Source organism: Jaculus jaculus, chromosome 9, assembly GCF_020740685.1.
Source record: "Jaculus jaculus isolate mJacJac1 chromosome 9, mJacJac1.mat.Y.cur, whole genome shotgun sequence".
Lineage (NCBI taxonomy): Eukaryota > Metazoa > Chordata > Mammalia > Rodentia > Dipodidae > Jaculus > Jaculus jaculus.
The window spans coordinates 34,896,592-34,916,102 of NC_059110.1; the positions used below are offsets into that span (position 1 = coordinate 34,896,592).

The window sequence follows — 19,511 nt, forward strand, 5'->3', positions numbered from 1 at the left end:
TACATTTTAATTCTGCACAACTGTTTCATCTGGTCATAGAGCTCCTCCTACTGGCCAATTCCATGATCAGAGTATATTTTTCAGATATTTAATTGCTGTATATAGTTGAGTGGGTTAAAATTCAGAATATTGCTAAGCGTTTGGATAAGGTTTTAAAATGAGTATTTATATATTGGTATTTTCAGTGCTCAAGCTGTGTTCTTTTTCCTGTTTTTACATGTGGCTTTTTCTTTAACGGGAATGTTGTATAAAGTTTTATCCTTCACCAGTCCTAAAGTAATCCAACATTATCTTTTTACTAGCTCCTCTCGGTGTTGTGGACCAAAGTTTTACGAAGGATTTTCCTGGCCCTCCAGGAGAGGTTTCAGCATATGGCCCGGGAGTTGTTGGCACTGCTATGGTACAAGATGGGGACAGCCGGAGGGATGCCAGAAGCCCAGCTAAAGCCCCACATTTGCAGCTCACTGAAGGAAAGGTATGGCCGCTGAGCTCCGCATGTTGTTTGAAGTGTGTGCTTCAGCCAGGCGCTGTCTGCTGCATTTTCTATTTCAGAAGGCAAATATTTTAAATTTGTCATTGTATAACTTATATTGATATAATTTCCTAGTTTTCAAATATGTGCAATCTTTGCAATTTGGGCTGAGACCACTAACCTTGTTTTGGTGGTGATTCAAAGTAAAATGCTTCCTTGTAAGTTATATTAATGCAAGTAAGTAATTCACTGGCCTTTCTAATTATGGTTTTTTAAAAATCATTTAATTGCCAAGTTACTGAATTAATAGTGACTTGAATTTTACATGCATACCCACATAGGTTTTTGTTGTTTTGTTTGTTTGGAGGCTAAGCTTCACTGTAGGTCAGGTTGACCTGAAACTTAACTCTGTGGCTCAGGCTGGCAGCAGCCCTCCTACTTCAGATTCCTGAGTGCTAGGATTGTAGGTGTGAGCCATCATACTGTCTCCTGGGTATAAGTACATTTTAAAGAGACCCTCTGTCTTAATTATTTTTATTATGTTGACTTGAACTTTGTGATATAAGCTAAGGTGATCTTTATGCAGAGATGATTTTTCCTTAGCTCATGAAGAAATCCTTAAGCAAAGAGTAATTATTTAGTCAGTAGTAAGTGAGAAGCTAGTATGCTTTTGGCTTTATTTTGTACATGCACCCTATCAAATGGAGAAGTAACATGTATTATACTCTAAAATTTGTCAGTGTTCTGTTACCTTGGGATCAAGTCACTTCAGTATTGCTTGAAGATCTTGCAGGCTCCTTTAACCTTGTTTCTGTACTTGCACACAGATACTTTTTAAAATGCAGCATTGGAAAGCACATGCAAAATCATCCCACTGACTTTCAGTGTCTTCTAAATTCTACTTTGAACATCTACAGACATGCAACATGCTCTTAGGAAGGCACTGCTCACTGACTTCCACACCTAGCATGGAGGCCTCAGACCACGTGCCCCTGTCTTAGGCCACAATGACAAGTGCTTTGTACAGTGGGTGACATGAAATCATTAAAGAGTCTGTAATTCTTTTGTTGAAAAATGATTTGGCTGAACAATATTTAGTTAAAAATAACACAAATTGTGTCCAACAGGTTGTCCTTCAAATACTCAGAAGTTGTCAGAGTCTTTTTAAAAATAACTATACTAACAAGGCACCCAAGAGTGACCACTTACATCTGAAACATCATCTTAGCATCACAGAAAGCTTTGTTCTATTTTCCTTACTTATTTTTAATAAGATTAAGGTAACAAAGGTTCTTGTCTTAAATTCCAAAGGAAATTTAACAAATGACTGGTTGCACTGTTGTTTTTCTGGGAGGGTGGGATGGGGGTAGGGGTATCAGGTTTAAGAATAAATAATTCCAGTTCGGAAGATAACTAAATTAGTTGATAGCTATAGATTTTATGTGATTAAAAGAAGTTGAATTTCATCTTTAAAATGGGTAATTCATTTTGTAATGACACTGTTTATTTGAACCTGCTGGGGTCGAGTTTTCACTAACAGACATTTCTTCTTTTCTTTTTCCTTCTTGCATTTGTTTCTCCTTTGAACATAACTGTTGTGTGATCATATCCAATCATGGGTTAATTGGGAACTAGACTGTTTGCACGTGTCTGCCTTCACCTCTCATCCGTTCTTCATCTTTTTCCCCATACCTTCTGCCAGTCCCTGAAGTGGACTTGCTGTCAGACATTTCAGAGGAAGACCCTTTTGGGGAGGCTGACCAGGTCACGCTGGACAGCTTAGAGCCCCTTTCCACAGGCGGAACGTCAGAGCAGGGTGACCCCGAGGTGGCCACACTGGATTCTGTCATGGATTCTGTTGTAGCCCCTCCTCACCCTGACTTTTCTCCCGTCTGTGAGAGGACACTTGAAGCTGCTACTCACAAGAATCCTGAGTTTGGTTACTTCTCATTTAGCTTCTACAGAGGTTTTGCCTCTGGCTTGCCTTCTCTTCTTGATGAAGATGGGTATTTGGCTTTCCCCAGCCTCCCCAAGCTCTGGGTCTCCTTCCTCCCACCTGATATTCAGCACTATGTCCCCATCACCTCCCCTTCATTCATTCCCTCCCTTATTCTCATCTTTGGGCTGCTTCTCTCTGCTTCTCAGTCCGTTCCTCTTTCTCTCACCTTCGCGCTTCCTCTGGCGCTAGCTCTCTGCTACCTGGAGGCTAAAGCCACTTCTTTTGATGTTCTTTATGACTGTGACTCACATGGCAAAGCCAAGGAAGAGGATGCTGTTGCCAGCGCTCCTCCTTAAGGCACACTTTCCACCCGATTGCTTTTCACTGTGTCCTTCCCAATAGAGTGTAAGCGTGCGCATAAACTTCACTGGCTGCCCTCAAAATAATATGTACACATTTCACACATACACTTTAGTGCATGGAAGATAAGTGTAGGCACTTCCCGGCACTGGTATCCTTTGACCAGGTACATGCATTCTAAGTTGAAAGCAAAATGATAGGGTTATTTTATAAATGTCTTAGATGATACAAGACAGTTAAAAGTGGTGTGGGAGAGGGAAATGGGTATTGTCCTTAAGTATCCACGCTGGCTCTCTCAGTTTTGAGCAGACCTCAGGACTGTTCATCAAGCATGGGAACTTTATGATGTGATGTAGATCTTAGAATGCAGTGGACGCAATGACAATTAACGTGCATCAGTAGAGCTCCTTAATACTGATATCCCTCTTGTCCAAAAGCCACGCTTGTACTTTCATTTATGAGGCTGTATCTGTAACCTTAATTCTGGCATTTGTAAGTCTAATCTCAGATACTCCATGTCTCTTTGTAGTAGCAGCTGAGGACCAGATAAATGACTTTTAGTCACTTTTTTTCTTCCTTTGCCCTAAATCATGTAATTATAAAAGAGTCACTGTTAGCTATTTTATAAGGAAGATGATATTCTGTTACTAACAGATGTGTGTGAAAAATGAAACATGGCTTTTGAAAGTTTAGACTATATAACACTAAGCGTCAGCTTCTTAGAGCTATTTTATTTAAAATTAGGTCACTGGTCTGAAATTTTTTTACCCTTGTGTAAGGCAGCATATTTTGAAATATACTACCTCTGCACTACAATAAGTCAGCAGTAACATGTGCAGTGTATTTTTAATAATTTTACTAAATCTATTCTGATGGATACTATCAATAAATGGGGTAAATTACAAAATCCAGAGCCATCCTAAAGAGAAATGGGAAGAAATGGAATACGTATGCATTGTAGGAGAAACCACAGTTCTTCGAGTTTATCTAAGAAGTACCAAAGATCAACCAAGGAATTGGAGGGGTTTCTGAACAGATTGTAGAATAACTGTCTCATTTTTCACCTCTGATTACAAAAAGGACTCTAAGCTTCTTGCATACCTCTCAAAAACACTGAATGGCTAAAACACAAGGTGAACCTCTGGGTGTTCACATTCGGCAAGGAGGAAGAGGAGGTGAAGAACTGAGCTGCAAAGGCAACTTTCCTTTCACGTCAGTCCTGGCATTTGCCTTCCTATAGTTTTCTCTTGAGTCAAAATTCACTCAGTATTTGTTAGTCTTAAATTTCCCATTCATTCTTTCAGATTACTAAATTTTGAAAAATGATCAACTTCATAAAACTTCTATTTTAAAATTTCATGAAGAAAAATGGCTACATTTCAAATGTTATTTGTAAATACCCATCATTTTTAGTATGAAAATAGCTAAATCAGCCAAATTTGCCCCCAAGAAAGAAAACTATCTGGAAACTAACAATGGGGCAATGTATAATGATACAAAATTTGTGACTAACATGAAGCTAAAGGCAAATTTTATATCTCCATATCTTGCCCCACCGCTACTTGGCTTAGACATTTTACAGTAGGACCCCCTAAATTATAGCATATTTGCACTATCATATTTTCATTTCTGCATTAAAACAACAAAAGCACAATCTAGGGACTGAGAAAGAGTGACGCTTCCATTCTCCATTCCGCCTTTGAAAGGCCCATTTCCATCATCGTACAGACTGTAGGCAAGAAAGACCAACGTGGTGTCTTCTGAGGGCCGTGAGAAAAGGTTGGTAATGCTACTCCACCACTAAGTTGCAACCCAGCCCTGATGGGAGAGCTGCCACCGCTAACACTCTGCTTCTCTGGCTGCTGGCTGTGCCCGAGAAGATGGAAGAAGAGGAGACACAGCTGGAGGAGGTGGCTGGTTTTCCTTACATGCAATACGCTGTGGCTGCTGCCTGCCATTATTATTGTGGGGTGAGAGTGGAACACTTTAGGCTTTGTCCGTGAGTGCTGTCTGTTGTGGCTTTAGTTTGTAGGATTTTTATGCCTGTTTGATTTTAAAGCCGTAGACTATTAAACTTCGGATTGTTTCTGGTGCTTACTAATTGATACACTTATGTTTATTTGCCTTTTCCCCTGTGTGTGATTTAATTTCACAGAAAAATACCTTGAGAGTAGAAGGGGATAATATTTATGTCAGACATAGCAATTTAATGTTGGAGGTTTGTATGATCAAAGACAACCACTCTGTCCTCTGGCTGCCAGGCTGCTGTGGACGGGAGGTCACGCACAGGCTGGCTGGCCATTCTCTTCAAGCACAGTGCATGAAATGCATGGGGAGATGAAGCTTGGGAGTGCATGCTACCAGTCCAGCTTGGCTCTCTCACAGTGGCTTAGGTAGGAATACTTCTGCAAGTTCTCAGAGTGACATCTGGGGAAAAAAGTTCATTTTAGGTAAATAAAGAGTATCCATTAACCTTAAAGTTTTTATGCAAGTGAGCCTTTTTTCCTAATAGGTTTCTTCCAGTGCTCAGAACTGATGTAACATGCCCACTTTTAACATATAGTAAGTGAAGCATACAGTTTTTTCATCTGACCTTAAACCATGTATCTTCTCTGGATCTATGCCCACTCCCTCTCACCACTAAAATATACCATGTGGTTGGGAATGTGCCCACTAAAATACTCTGAATGTGCTGATGAATAGAGCTGTTTTGACGAGAAACAAAAAAGAGGTGAGAGAGAGTAGAGGGAGCAGAAAGCGAGAAGGCGAGAGAGAGAAAAGAACATCACCCCTATAAGACTTGGCAGATCCATTCCCCATGTCACATGAGAACAGTTTGGGTCCTTGCGCTGAGGTAGTGCGGCAATGTATTCGGAGGAGAACTGAAGCTCTCAGTAATCTGACTAATGTGTTTGGTTGCTTTTGGCAGCTTTGATAACTGTTGAAAATGTATTTTGCTTAACTTACTAAAATGCTAGAAAGTGTAATAAATAACATTGCTTTGAACAAATGCAAGAAATGTGCCTGATCTCAAGCCACAGTCATATCCCCATGCCATGCAAAGATTTTTAGGTTCTAATGAGGTTTTGCAAATGGCTATAGCAGCTCATTGATGAGCTCCTATGCTTGTGCATGAATATGGATTATCTAATTTTATCAGATGCATGACCTGTTCCCTTGGGAGTGGACAAAAGCTGTAATCTACAGGCAGCCCTCTGATTTTTGAAATGTAAGAAGACATTTAAAATTCAGTTAAACCCAATTTCTATACACTAATTATCACACATACTACTTACTAGAGCTAGTCTAAAAATATTAATGAACACCATTCACCAGGACCTACTGCAGTGCAAATCTACCTAGTAGTTTTTCTTGCATCTTCTCACAAGGACCACTAGGTATGTGAGGCATCACAGGAGACTGGTGTGTGGTCTTATGTACTGAAGCAGCCTCTGGAAGCAGTTTGTTTAAGTCCATTGGAATTACTTGACAGTGTCAATCCTTGGATTTCTACTCTTCTGTATGATCTTGGACTGGCTTTTCCCTTTCAGTCCAAGTGTGCTTCTGAGTTTATGTTTCTTTGTTTTCTGTGTCCTCAGAATGCATTTTAAGTAGTAGTCTCAATCTCAAAAGATAAATTTCCAGGAATAAAGTCAAAGGCTGCTATTCAAATCCACATATAGGAAGGATGATTCACCATTATTATGGTCAGTTTCATAGCTTCATTCTAATGTGAATAGTTATTTTAAGAATCCTGAATAGAGAAGAAATTAGCAAGAATCCTTCATGAATAAGAATGCACATTGGTTTGATTTTCAAAATTTGATGAACTCAGGGTTATTCATAGGTGATAATATGGCTTTTGAGACTTGGCATCTTTCTTGCTTTATTATGTTTTTTAATCTTGTTTACTTTGTCTTATTTTTTGGTTTTTCATTTTTGTCCTACTGGGTTTTTTCCTCTTGGATTTTCCCCCCTTTGTTACGTTACATATTGCTAGGACCTGGATAAGGCCCAGGAGGACATACTGAAACATCAGGCTAGCATTAGTGAACTCAAGCGCAATTTTATGGAATCCACACCTGAGCCGCGCCCTAATGAATGGGAAAAACGACGTATCACACCTCTGTCCCTACAGATACAAGGGGTATGTCACTAGCTATTTGTTGGCTATATGTCTCAGTCCAGCTGTTCAGTAAAACTCGGGTTGTTAATTTTGTATGCTGATTCTTAGAAGTTACAAAAATGTTCCCGTTTAATTTCTTTAGTAATTGCTAACAATTTTTAAAATACTAAATATTAACAATGTGGTTCTTACTGGCCTAATTCTTAGGTAATTTGTATGAGTTTCAAACTACTTTTGAAATCTTTTCAGAGTAATTTCATTGTTGTATTTAGGTAAATTCGTAGGGCTCAATTGTTTAGGACAACTGAGGAACTAACATAATACTGTATTGAATAAGCTTCTTAGTTACTGACTTCTCAAATAAGGAAGTTTACTTCGTAAATAATTAAAAGAATATAGGTCAGATTTAAAATGACCTAAGGTCATTATTATGAAGATAAGGAATCAAAATTTGCAAGTACAGAATAGTAAGACCTGTCAAAACTTATAATATGGTATATGCAGCTGAATAATGAAACTTCTGTTTTAGAGTCATGTTTCAGAAATGTTTACAATGATAATGTCCCCCACTCACTTTTCATTCTTTTCCCAATAAGTATAGTGCTTAGAATAGATTCTCAAAGCATCTCTTCATTCATTCCCCTTTTGGATGCTTTCAGATCCCTATTTTTTGTTGTTGTTGTTTTTGTTTTTTCAAGGTAGGGTCTTGCTCTAGCCTAGACTGACCTGAAATTCACTATGTAGTCTTAGGGTGGCCTTGAACTCATGGTGATCCCCCTATTTCTGCCTTTGAAGTGCTGGAATTAAAAAGGTGTGTGCCACCATGCCTGGCTTCAGATCCCTCTTGTGGTTCACCAAGAACTCCCATGAGGACACCATCCTGGAGGAGACCATGATGATCCTGTATTTAGTTTGGAGTTTTGAAAGCTAGTGTACAATTTCATCTCTCTCCTTTCAGTGTCTAGTGTGGCCTGAATGTTGCCAAATTGTAGACATTTTACTCAGTTATTTTAATGCTGTCTTTATTCCCCTTCCTTGTAAAGCAACGCCATTAGTGGCATTACATTTTTAAGTTTCTGACATTAAAGGAACTGATGAACAAAAATAATTGTGAACTGAGAAAACTTTTGAAAATGAAGATTAAGATTCCCTGCATGGTGGAGTATTATGAGGGTGGAACCACTTACATTCTTATTTTTAGAGTTTTCTGTAGAGAAAGATTTTAACAGCAGCCTGCTGTAGTGTCTGGAGAAATGGTGTCTGGCAGCCTGGGAAGGTTCTGGTCTTCCTTCATGTGTTGCTTCATTGTGTTTATTCCACACAGTTTGATCCACACAGTTTTGTGTTTGTGTTGCTCTAGGTGTCATGTGTGTGTCTTGTTTGTTGATTATGTCTGTTGCTTAAAACAATAGAGAACAGGAGACCATCTTTCCAAGGATATATTGTCTGCGAAGGAGAAGTACCTGGTGGCAGCACGGACAGCTGAAGAGAAAGCTCAGGAGACAGACAAGGTGTTCACCTTGCACCCTTGGGTCTACTCTTGCTTCTCCCTTTCATCATGTATTTCCATTCCAGCCTTATATATATATGTATATGTATATGTATATATGTATGTATGTATGTATGTATATGTATATATACACACATATATATACATATATATACACACATATACATATATACACATACACATACACACACACACACACACACACACACACACGTGTATAAACTTTTTGTAAAGTAAGCTTGAGTGTTTGAAAGTTCAGCTTCCATGCCCAGAGGCCTAGGAACATTGAGTGAGAGACACTGTATTGCAGTAATAAGCACCTTGTTTGGAAATTCAAAATGCAGTGATGCAGAAATAGAACCATTTAGGTGATAAGTGATCCTTGATGTATGTGGCTGACAGTTGGGAAACTAATTTCATGTGAAAATGCACTGTATAACACATGGCATACTGTGGTGTTGTTAAAATAACACAATTACATATGCTTTAGGCTACTAGTATACTAATCACATATAGAAACCTTTTGAATTTTCAGTTTTGAGATCTTTTAATGAGGAAGAAAAAGGGGTTTGATGCATCACATCAGCTTCTCATCTCTGTCTGTCCTGTGTATATGGAATGCCTGGCATGAATGAAGAAGGTAGCTCTCTGTTTCTTTCACATCCTCATTCTTCTACTGAGATTGCTTAGCCAGCTGGTTACTCTGGAGAGCTTAGAGTCCAGTAGAGAAGACAGAGAGGGCACATACCTTAGGGAATTTTTATACTAAGAAGCATTAAACAGGTGGAATACAGTGTCCTGTTAGAAGGGAAGAGTCGGGAGATGATGTTTAAGATGCAGTCTTGATGATAAGCAGGTAGCTGTGCTTGATGATTTTTCTATTCTTAAAAAAGAGCAAATGCAAGTGCTCAAGGTTGAAACTTCTGCAAAGGAATAAAGTGAATAAATGGCAAGTACTTAATAATAGGCTCAGAGTCTGAGGAAGTGAAGCCCTAGATCATGACAGGATGTAACAGATAGTACTTGAGAACTGTAAAGTGACTGGGAGTCATTAGGGTTGTTCAAGGTGAACCATGATCCCATTTGTGTGTGTCCAAACTCCCTCCAGGATTGAGAAAGACATGGTTCTAGTGGGCAAAGGAGAGCAGAGGTAATTGTAAGGAAAAAGTATTTCCCTTCTACTGGTAGATTTTATTGATCTGTAGCAAACATTCATCAGCATGTGCAGGAGGCTAGCTTGGAGGCAGATATGTGGACTCCTTCGAGCTATCCAGGTCTACTTGGAATGAAATATTTCCAAGCACTACACATGAGAAACATCATAAAGCTGAAGCAAGTGATACATTTATACCTTAAAGACTAGTTTGAAATCTAGAGCTACACACTTTGAAATATGTGTTTTTAAAAATTATTTTCCAGAACCAAGTCAAATGGCATAATTTGATGAAATTTAAAGTGATCTGCTTGGACTTTTTTGTAGTAGAAAACTGGAATTTTGGTTGAAAATGCTTAAAATGATCACTTTTCTGGATCTTGTGTTTTAGGAATGTACACTATAAAATACCTTGTAGTAGTTAAAGTGATGTCATATACAAGGCAGATCAAGGGAAGCTCCTTGGTTGGCTTTTATGTACTTGAAGTGTTTTTCTTCCCTTTTGTGACACATGCCAAAAAAAACACAGTCATTTGATATACACATCAGTTGTTCTAACTATAACTATCACTTATCCTTTCAGGAAAAAAAGCATTTATTGATGACTTACATTATATATATTTTTTCTTCCAACAACATGCTGAGTCCATTCATATTAGGATGCTAGCAAAACACCTTTTCAGTTTGTTTTCCTTTTGTTTCTGGTTTCTCATAATTTCTTGTTTATCTTTGAGAGCTTGTTTGGAGGTTCTAGCAGGGGTGCATAGCCACCCCTATACCCTTGACCAAGTAGTACTCTTTGACCAAGCATAGCTTTGGGAAGGACACACACCGAGTGGCAAGAGAGGAAGGGACTCCTCACAGCCAAGTCAGCCTTGCGGATCAGGCATCTCAGGCAGGTCACCTCAGAGTCTTATCTTTTAATTGTCAGCCTTACTGAAAAGTAAAGAAACTATGTATTCTATGAATTTTAATTATTTGGCTAAAGTGTCCAAATTCTTACAATATGGATTTTACAGTTTTTTTTAAAGCACTGATAGCATTTTATGAAAATAAATTAATAAAAACATTGATTTTTTTTTAAAAAATGGCTTTGGCTTGACTAAATGGTTGAGAGAGTAGAACAAAATTGGAAATTGTCTTCAGTAGATTAATAAATCTTGGTTAACACATGTTTTGTGAGGATTATGACATCTTGTATAAAGTGTTCTCTCATGAGTTTAGTAGAGACTACACTGAAGTTTAAGGTCCTTTGGAGTGTGAAGTTACTGAGGATTGAACTAAAAGAGTTAAGCATACTAGGCAGATGCTCTGCACTACACACCCCCAACCCTTAAGATACATTTGAGAGCATTTTATGGACTAATTCCATGCACAGTGCAAAGTTCCTAGTGATCTGTCAGGAAAGACTTCCTTTCTACCTCTTACCCCCATCCCGGGGTGGTGTAAGAATGGGAGTGTCACTGAGGTGAATTAATCAGCAACTTTCTCCTCTCATGTGCATTGCAAGGATGTATCCACCATCCTCTCACCGCCCTTCTTGGTTCATTCCCTGAAGGAATCTTACAAATATTATGTGTTTATCTAGTTTTTAATTGAAGAATTGGGGAATGTGGTTTCTTCATAATCATTTTCACAAAAGTTGTGGCAGAAGAGAGAACTTTGTGGGGACACTTGTTAGTGACATTCCAAGTTCCCAGGGGACAGTTCCAGCTTTTGTGTTATCCTCTTAGGCAGGTTAGGAAGCAAGGCTTAAGGGCTGAAATATGAAACTTAAATTTGTCTTAATGGTTTCTCAGGGACAGCTTTGCTCCCTGAGTTTTCAGCTCTTTGTTTTATTTTTAAAAATACTTTAAAATAATCTTAGAGAAGGGGAGGCAGATAGAGAGAATGGGCGCGCCAGGGTCTCTATCCACTGCAAATACACTCCAGATGCATGTGCCACCTTGTGCATCTGGCTTACATGGGTATTGGCAAATTGAACCTGGGTCCCTTGGTTTTGCAGGTAAGCACCTTAACCATTAAGTCATTTCTCCAGCCCTAAAAATATTTCTTTTCTGCCTCATTATTTTTCATTCTGTGGCATTCTTAACATATTTGAGGGAATTGCTATGGGTTGCTGGTAGCATGCAGCCCTGTGTAGAGGAAGTGAAGAAATCAGAGGAGCTGGAGGAGCTAGAATGGTGATAGAAAACTTCACACATGCCATATTAAGTGGGCCTGAGAGAGACATGGCAGAGTCAGAGGTGCACAGGAAAAGGGCTCTACAGGGAGGAGGAGCAGTCACACAAGCTCCAACACAGAGAAACACATTTCAAGTGTTGGGTCCTTGAAGAGGACATTCCCTGCAGAAGGAAGTGAGGGAACTACCTCAAATTGATGGGTATGCCGCTTATAATATTTCAGTGACAAAACAAGGAATTTTAAGCTGGCTTTTATGAGCCACAGCTTTGAAAGACTTTTCAAAGAAAAAGACTTTTCACCAGGTGAAAAGCTGGCATTCAGGCAAACCTGTGTCAGTTGGCTGCATCTTCAAAATTTACATCATCTATTTCGTTGTATGCTGTTCTGTTTTCTTCCTCATGTAACCTTTCCTTCCCTTTAATAGGTCACTGCTATTCTGATGTATGCCTAATTCTTTGCTCTTCCTTTTTCGACCTCCCTAGAGCCTAGAAGAGGAGATAACATCACTTTTGTTTAGTGGAAAGGGCTTTTCTCTTAGCATGAAAGCCACCTTCCCTTCAGCCACCACTTGGACAGCAGAGGGCGATGTTGTGAACGCTAATGCACCTTCTAGAGAAAAGCTTTCCTCCTCGCCCTTCTCACTCTTTCCTGAGGTGCATTTTACTTTGTTTCCCCTGTTACTAAAAGCCACATATGAGAGTGATTTTAATTTAATTTTATTTTTTTGAGTATTGAGGCAGCCTTCTCTCTGATGTTTCCATTGGTGAAATTAATTATTTCTGGGAGAAACAATCAAGAAAAACAGGTTAGGCGTGAAAGAAAAAAAAAAGTTTCTCCTACTTCTCTTTGGCCAAAAACCTCCCCTAGAAACAGCAACAACAACAAAAAAAGTTGCCTAAATTCATAGGGTCCTGTGTGTCACCAAGGGCCACAGCGTGCAATCAGGCTGAGTGTGCTTTGCAGAGCTCAAATTCTCAAAATACAAAGTCTTGTCATCTTCTGGTGACTATTCTTTTTTAAAATTCTGCTTATATGGAAAAACGTGAAGTGCTGTTGTACTCAGTGAAATAATTGATTTTGAATGACCCTCAGGGATTTCCTGAACTTGGGCAGAACCTATCCAGACATTTGAGATTCAGTAGTAATAATAATCATTACTGTTACTATTACTATTACTTACTGTCCTGTAACAAGCATGAATGTCTGGTTTAGGTATGTTCTGGTCACTGGGTATACTATTTATAATGAAGTTTATATAACTCATTACATGTTACTTATCAAAATAAACTAGAATTTTCAGTTTAATCTCTGAAATGTCTGAGGTTCCAATAAAACTGGAAAGGTGACTCTCATTCTGTTGGTCACATGTTTGCATGACTTGAATTTGAGCATTGCACACTGTCTTCTGCATGCATTTCCGAAAAACAGGCAGGTTAGAGAGGTCTGTGAACTCATGGTGGCAGGTGCTGCAGAGAAGCCGCCACCTGAGCGCCTTTAGCTCGACAGGCTCTCGCTGCTGGGCAGATGAACTTCTGCCCTCGTAGGAAAATGTTGAATACATTGGTGTCTTGGTAGCTCCATGATAGTCAGTGTCCAGAGGAAGAGTGACTACCTGCATCTAGATGGGTGGTGCCTTGAATAAATATGGTTGCTGACTCTGACAGAGTGATTTTTAAATTAGATCACTGGTGGTAGTGCCACCCAAGTGTAAAAATGTCACTGTGCTTTGTTTATATAAGTATAAAGAAACCTGAAGCTTTAAAAATGGTGCTCCAGAAAACAAATTCTCCCCTAGTCAATAGACCATGGTACCGTAATTTAGTTACTACTGAACTCAGTACATAGGTATTTTTGTTACTCAAATAGAGGAAGTTAACTTACTCTTGAGAAATGTGTACAGGAGCTAGAAAGGAGCATCTCTAATTATCAGTTTGAACTATTTTACATTTCAAAGATGTTAGTAAAGTTGCTGAATTCTAAGAAAAAAAATGCTATGGCTGTCATTGACATCTACCTGATATATACTCTCCTTTTAGCTGAGCTATAATACAAACTGGGATGTTGATAACCATCCTGAAATGAACATTTTTATGCTAATAGTTATTTGAGGCCAACAATGCAGGGTATGGTTTTTAAAGCACCCACACAAACATCTAGGTGTCAGTCTCCTTGATGCTCCCTTGATTTAGGAAGCAGGGTTCCAGGCTGGTCTCTAGTGTCAGACTAAGGCCAAACTGTTTGAAGGAATAGATTTTAAAGGTTTTAAAATTTAATTTTTGTGATGATCAGTGAGATTTGGTATAATTATATATTTTAAAAAACATTTTCAGTTCCATAAACAGGATTTATTAAACCTATAATGAGAGTATTTCTTTGGGAGGGTGCTGGCTGTCTTTGTTTTTATTTTCGTAAGCTTTGTGGCATCTGTCTCACTTGTCCTCTATGTGACCTGGAGCAGAGGTTTCATAGAGCTGATTCTTGCTGTTCTGTCTCGGAGGTTGTTGAGGTAAAACCGTATTGATTTTGTGTCCTTGGTTGCTTTTTGTTTCGCAGACACGTGCTCCTGCGTCGGAAGGGCCTTGCACTGGAGCCAGGGATGCTGTTAAGGTTCTCCCCTTTTCCATGTTAACACCATTGCTTCATGTCTCACCCCTCATGTTTTCCCGCTTCCTTTCAGTCAGCATCATAATCATCTGTTTTTCTCCATGACATCAATCTGCCATCGGTTAATAGAGGTTGCCTTTGTTTTTATTCATATATTTTTGTTTTCCCTCATCCATCTTTTTTTGTACAGAGTTCACATGAGACTCTGAATGTAGTGGAGGAGAAGAAGCAGGCAGAGGTTGGGAAAGACCAAAGAGTAATCACAGAAGAAATGAATGGTAAAGAGATATCACCTGGGAGTGGTCCTGGGGCCATGATTAAGGTGGAGCCTGTGGCACAAAAAGACTCCACCTCCCTGTCTTCTGAGAGCAGCAGCAGCAGTGAGAGTGAGGAGGAAGATGTGGGCGAGTACCAGCCCCACCACCGTGTGACTGCGGGCACCATCAGGGAAGAGCAGGAGGAGTATGACGACGAAACGGAGGAAGAGCCCAGCCGAGCAGCCAAGGTAGAGAGGGAGGCAGCAGTGCCCGAAGCCAGCCCAGGCAGACAAGCAGGTGCCAGTGTAATGACAGTAGAAGCAGAGGCCCAGGAACATGTAGTTGTCCCAGAGGTACCTGCAGAGAAGAGTGCACATGAAGGCACAGTTGAGCAAGACATGGGAGAAGAAACAGAGGAAGAGCAACACAGAGTTAACGGAGAGGTGTCTCATGTTGACGTTGATGTTGTGCCAGAGATTATTTGTTGTTCGGAGGTAAATGGGAGTCTCAAGCATGAGCTAAACTCTAGAGCGCTTTCTCAGGTGGGGAGCATCTGCCTTTCTTCTCTGCCTTTCTTCCTGATTCTCCTTCAGCTTTTGCAGCAAGAATCTGGTTTTCTCTCGCGTGAAGAGAAGGGAAAGCACTGCTGTGTAGATCTTCTGCCAGCTCAGCTTGTGGTCTGTAGCTTCTTTACCGCGGCTGGATCACCTGTAGGATGAACGCCTGCAACTGCATCCTTCCTTCCCATCGGAATGTTCTTTGCATGATTTGGATGCTCTTGTCTCTCTTTGCACCACTTCCTTGACTGAATGGCTTTTTTGTTGTTGTTGATTATATGCACTGTTGAAAGATGGACATTGTGAGTGTGTGCACTCCTCTTGTCAGGGTTGGATTGGACTTCTGGCTCTTTCTCAATCTTTTAAGTGAAGAGTGTTAGACCTGGCAGCAGGCTCTGGCAGTGTCTGGCTGTGATAAGAACATTCTGGAATGTTGCTGTGGTTTCTCTCCAGGCACAGTGTGGCTTGGTTAAGAGCCTGTTCCTTCCTCCTGGGCAGCCTGAGGCTAACTGTTCTCTTCTCATCCTGTCCTTAGGTCAATTCAGAATTATTTGCAAGCTGATTATATGCTTTGGGCATTGTCTGAATTGGGGTTGAATCCTTTGTCTTCAAAAAAGAAAACTTTGCTGGTTCCTCTCAGACAAAGATTTGGTCATTGGGCATTAGTTAAGCCTCAAGAGGCTTTACTTCCACAGGAATGTTTCTTGATTCCAAAATGTCCACAGAGTAGGGGTTTATCCACATTTGCTCTTTCTAATAGGGTGGAAAATCTTGAAGTGTTTTTTTAAATAAATAGATTTTTACTGATACTTTTAAATTTTATATTTCACTTCAGAATCTTTTCTACAATTAATAGGTGCTTGTTTCCCTTTAAATAATTGTACGTATGGTATTTGGTGGTACTGTAGTGTGGTGTAGTAAACATGCATGCTGTGTAGCCCACAATGTTAGCAGGCTTGAACCTCTCACATTTCAAATTTTTCAGAGCATTAATGCAACATGAATGGACTAATTTCAGGTGCAACATTTTACTGTGTATAATACAGAAGCGGCACTGTAACTAGGAGATAAGTAGAAGTGGAAGTAATAATACGTGAAGATGGGGGAGAAGAGCAAACCTTAGCATACCCAGCACATGCGCCAATTAAAAACAGCACACCTTCACATCAATTGTGCTTCTTTAAACTTCTATAAAAACAGGCACAAATCATTTTGTAGATTAATTTCTGTTTTCTTTTTGATTTCCAAAGCAAAGTATACATGTGCCAGCGTAATAATTTGGGACTGTCATAATTTGAAGATTAATATAAGTTTGGGAGCCATTAATTGGGCTTTTATTTCATATATGCACATATGTATGTTTGTATGTATGCATGCGTGTGCGATATGTTTGCAGGAGTTTTCCTTTTATATCTTTTGATGATTTGCTTTTATTCTTTTGTGCATGCGTGTGTTTGGATTTTTTTTTTTTTATAATTTGCTTTTGAAGGCTCCTTTTGAACTCTCTGACTTCATTACCTCTAGAATTTATTTTTTTCCCTTCTCCATCTCAGCCACCGGTGGTAAAAACAGAGATGGTAACAATTTCTGATGCTTCACAAAGGACAGAAATCTCCACCAAGGAAGTCCCCATTGTTCAAACTGAGACCAAAACCATCACGTATGAGTCTCCTCAGGTACACAAGCCCAAGACTTGGACTGTTTCTCCATTGTTTTGTTTGTTTGTTTTGTTTTGTTTGACCATTTTTATTTTCACTGTCTTCCCCTAGTTTGCATGTCTCTGACTTTGACCTAGCTTTCCCATCTCCACTGTGTAACTAACAGTCTGACTTGCTGTGCTGCTTGCTGTCTTAGATTTAGATGGAGTGCCGCACTTACGTTAGTGACTCCCAAAAGCTGGAGCTGGAATGCAGTGAGGAAGCACTTGCCTCTTATGTGTGAGTCTCTGAGTTCAGGCCCCTGCAAGGGGTGGGGCAAGAAAACCTCTAGTGGACAGGAGGAATAAGTACCAATTGGTGGTTCTGTAATTAAAGGGGAACCATACATGCAGTTAGTTAAGACAAAAATGCAGATCTTGTCCTGTAAGGCTTTTCTGGCGTGATGTATCTAAAAACTTATGTCTGGACTTGGGAAACAGATAGTTTCACAGTTTATTACACAGGATGTATTTTGTAGCTTTTTTCCTTCCTTCACTCCATGAGAGCAGACTGAATGAATTCATACTTTCTTGCACCATATGCTCACATATGCTCATCTTCTTTACATTGGGTTGTTTTTCTTCAGACATATGTAGTCATCTGTATGTAATCTGTGTTTAACTAATTACAAGAATTATGTATTTGTTTTTGGACAGAAGACATTGGGTCTGTAAAGACTCAAAATAAGCATTAAAATGTCTAACATTAAGAGCAACAGAAGAGGGTGTGGTCATCTTTTAAAATGAAAAGCATATTTGATAAGTATTTCCTCTATTAAGAAATTTAACCTTCTGGGCTGGAGAGATGGCTTAGCGGTTAAGCGCTTGCCTGTGAAGCCTAAGGACCCCGGTTCGAGGCTCAATTCCCCAGGACCCACATTAGCCAGATGCACAAGGGGGCGCACACGTCTGGAGTTCGTTTGCAGTGGCTGGAGGCCCTGGCGCTCCCATTCTTTCTCTTTCTCTCTATCTGCCTCTTTCTCTCTATGCCTGTCACTCTCAAATAAATAAATAAAAATTAAAAAAAATATTTAAAAAAAAAGAAATTTAACCTTCTGTGGTGGGATTATAATAGGATAGAGGATGGCAGGCTACTGCTATCGGAATGATTACATAGATGTAACATTTCTCAAAATGTTTTAAGCATGTTACCCATGTATGTACATAGATCTTGTATAAGAACAGTAAATTTCCTGTGAATGCATGGCAAATGCTCCCATAAAGAAATATATGAGCCAAGTTTGGGAGAAGTTTCCTAATGTTAGTGTCTGGAAACTGGCAAATGCCTTTAGTGATCTTAACATAAACAGTTAATAATTTGCTTTGTTATATTTCCTGGTATACTCTAGAATCTTCTGTCTCATCCAATGTCAAAGCACACAAAATAAAGTCTATTGTAATATATTCAGTGGGATTTACATATGTATATATAGAGAGAGTGCAGCTACATATAAAGTGTTAGTATATGCACTCATATATATGCTTATTACATAGCATTCGTTATAACAACAATGTTGTTCTTTTAAAAGTCTACTATAGATAAGCAAATAACCCAGTTGTTCAGGTTAAATGTGTTCTAGTCAGGTTCTTTTGCTTAGTAATCTGAGAAAATGTTTATTTTTACCCACCTGTGCTTAAAATTTACAACAAAAACAATCAGCACTTCTGGTCACTGTGGAAACTTCTCTGCCTGGTCTTCTAGTTTCTTTTTTCTAACTTACACATATGTTCTTCAGACAACTGCCCTTGACTCCTGTTTGGCTTGTAGTACCACTTCCTACTTCCATTCTTCCTTGTTTGCTCCCACAGGATTTGCTTCCCTACATAGTCTTTTATGTCTCCTCTGTTTTCAGTGTCAGACACTTTCCTAGACCATAAATTACCAACATTCAGAGCACAGGCTGATGGCATCTTCTGCCAACTGTGTAACTTTTAGAAGATGCATATTCAGTGGGCCGGGTCTTCTTTGACATGATGGAAGTTAAGCATTACTTTGTATTTTTCCCCCAACTATTCAAAGATTGATGGCGGGGCTGGTGGTGATTCGGGCACGTTACTGACCGCACAAACCATCACATCTGAGTCCGTGTCAACAACGACAACCACACACATCACCAAGGTAAAGCAATCCAGGGGAGTCCTAGGGAGAGGATGGTGCCTAGCAAACAGCATCTTTTCTGTATGACATCTTTGTTCCTATACACACTTCAAGCAAAACAAGACAGTGCCAGTAGAATAAAAATGCCTTTCTTTAAAATATCCAAGAAATTAGGCTTCATGGACAAATGTATTTCAAACCAAAATTGTTTTGTAAAGTACAAGGGGGTAAAAATGCATTATGAATAGGTATACTTAAGACAGCTACATGCACAGAGATAATTTAGTAACATTCTAAAAGTTTATTTACTTAAGACACTGGTATGTTGATTGAGGGCATTTTACCAGATCTTTCTTTGAGTGGTCAGTACTCCATAAGCAGTAGAGTCCCTGGCAGCATCGTCTGCCACCAGGGACTTAACCTGTAAGTGACCAGACCTACTGACACCTGGAGAGTTTGAGGACGCTTTCAGGTGATTCTGGTGCATAGTAACGTCAACAAACATCTAATCCAAGTCTTGTTTTCCAGTGTGTCCTTTTGCTTCTAGTTTTCACA

General features: G+C 39.5%; 1 protein-coding gene across 22 annotated transcripts in view; it reads left to right on the forward strand.

Annotated features, from left to right (window-relative positions):
- Window positions 1–19,511, forward strand: part of Epb41l2 (erythrocyte membrane protein band 4.1 like 2) — a 205,447-nt gene that overhangs the window by 166,594 nt on the left and 19,342 nt on the right. For 5 of the 22 annotated variants that reach the window (XM_045159023.1, XM_045159025.1, XM_045159024.1 and 2 more), the window contains 9 exons: window positions 303–475; window positions 4,927–4,989; window positions 6,772–6,918; window positions 8,310–8,408; window positions 12,227–12,397; window positions 14,298–14,351; window positions 14,539–15,099; window positions 16,716–16,838; window positions 18,879–18,977. In XM_045159023.1, coding sequence (XP_045014958.1) covers window positions 303–475; window positions 4,927–4,989; window positions 6,772–6,918; window positions 8,310–8,408; window positions 12,227–12,397; window positions 14,298–14,351; window positions 14,539–15,099; window positions 16,716–16,838; window positions 18,879–18,977 — 1,490 coding nt within the window. The remainder of the gene's footprint in view (window positions 1–302; window positions 476–4,926; window positions 4,990–6,771; window positions 6,919–8,309; window positions 8,409–12,226; window positions 12,398–14,297; window positions 14,352–14,538; window positions 15,100–16,715; window positions 16,839–18,878; window positions 18,978–19,511) is intronic. The other 17 variants (XM_045159029.1, XM_045159030.1, XM_045159036.1 and 14 more) reach the window with 14 other exon arrangements.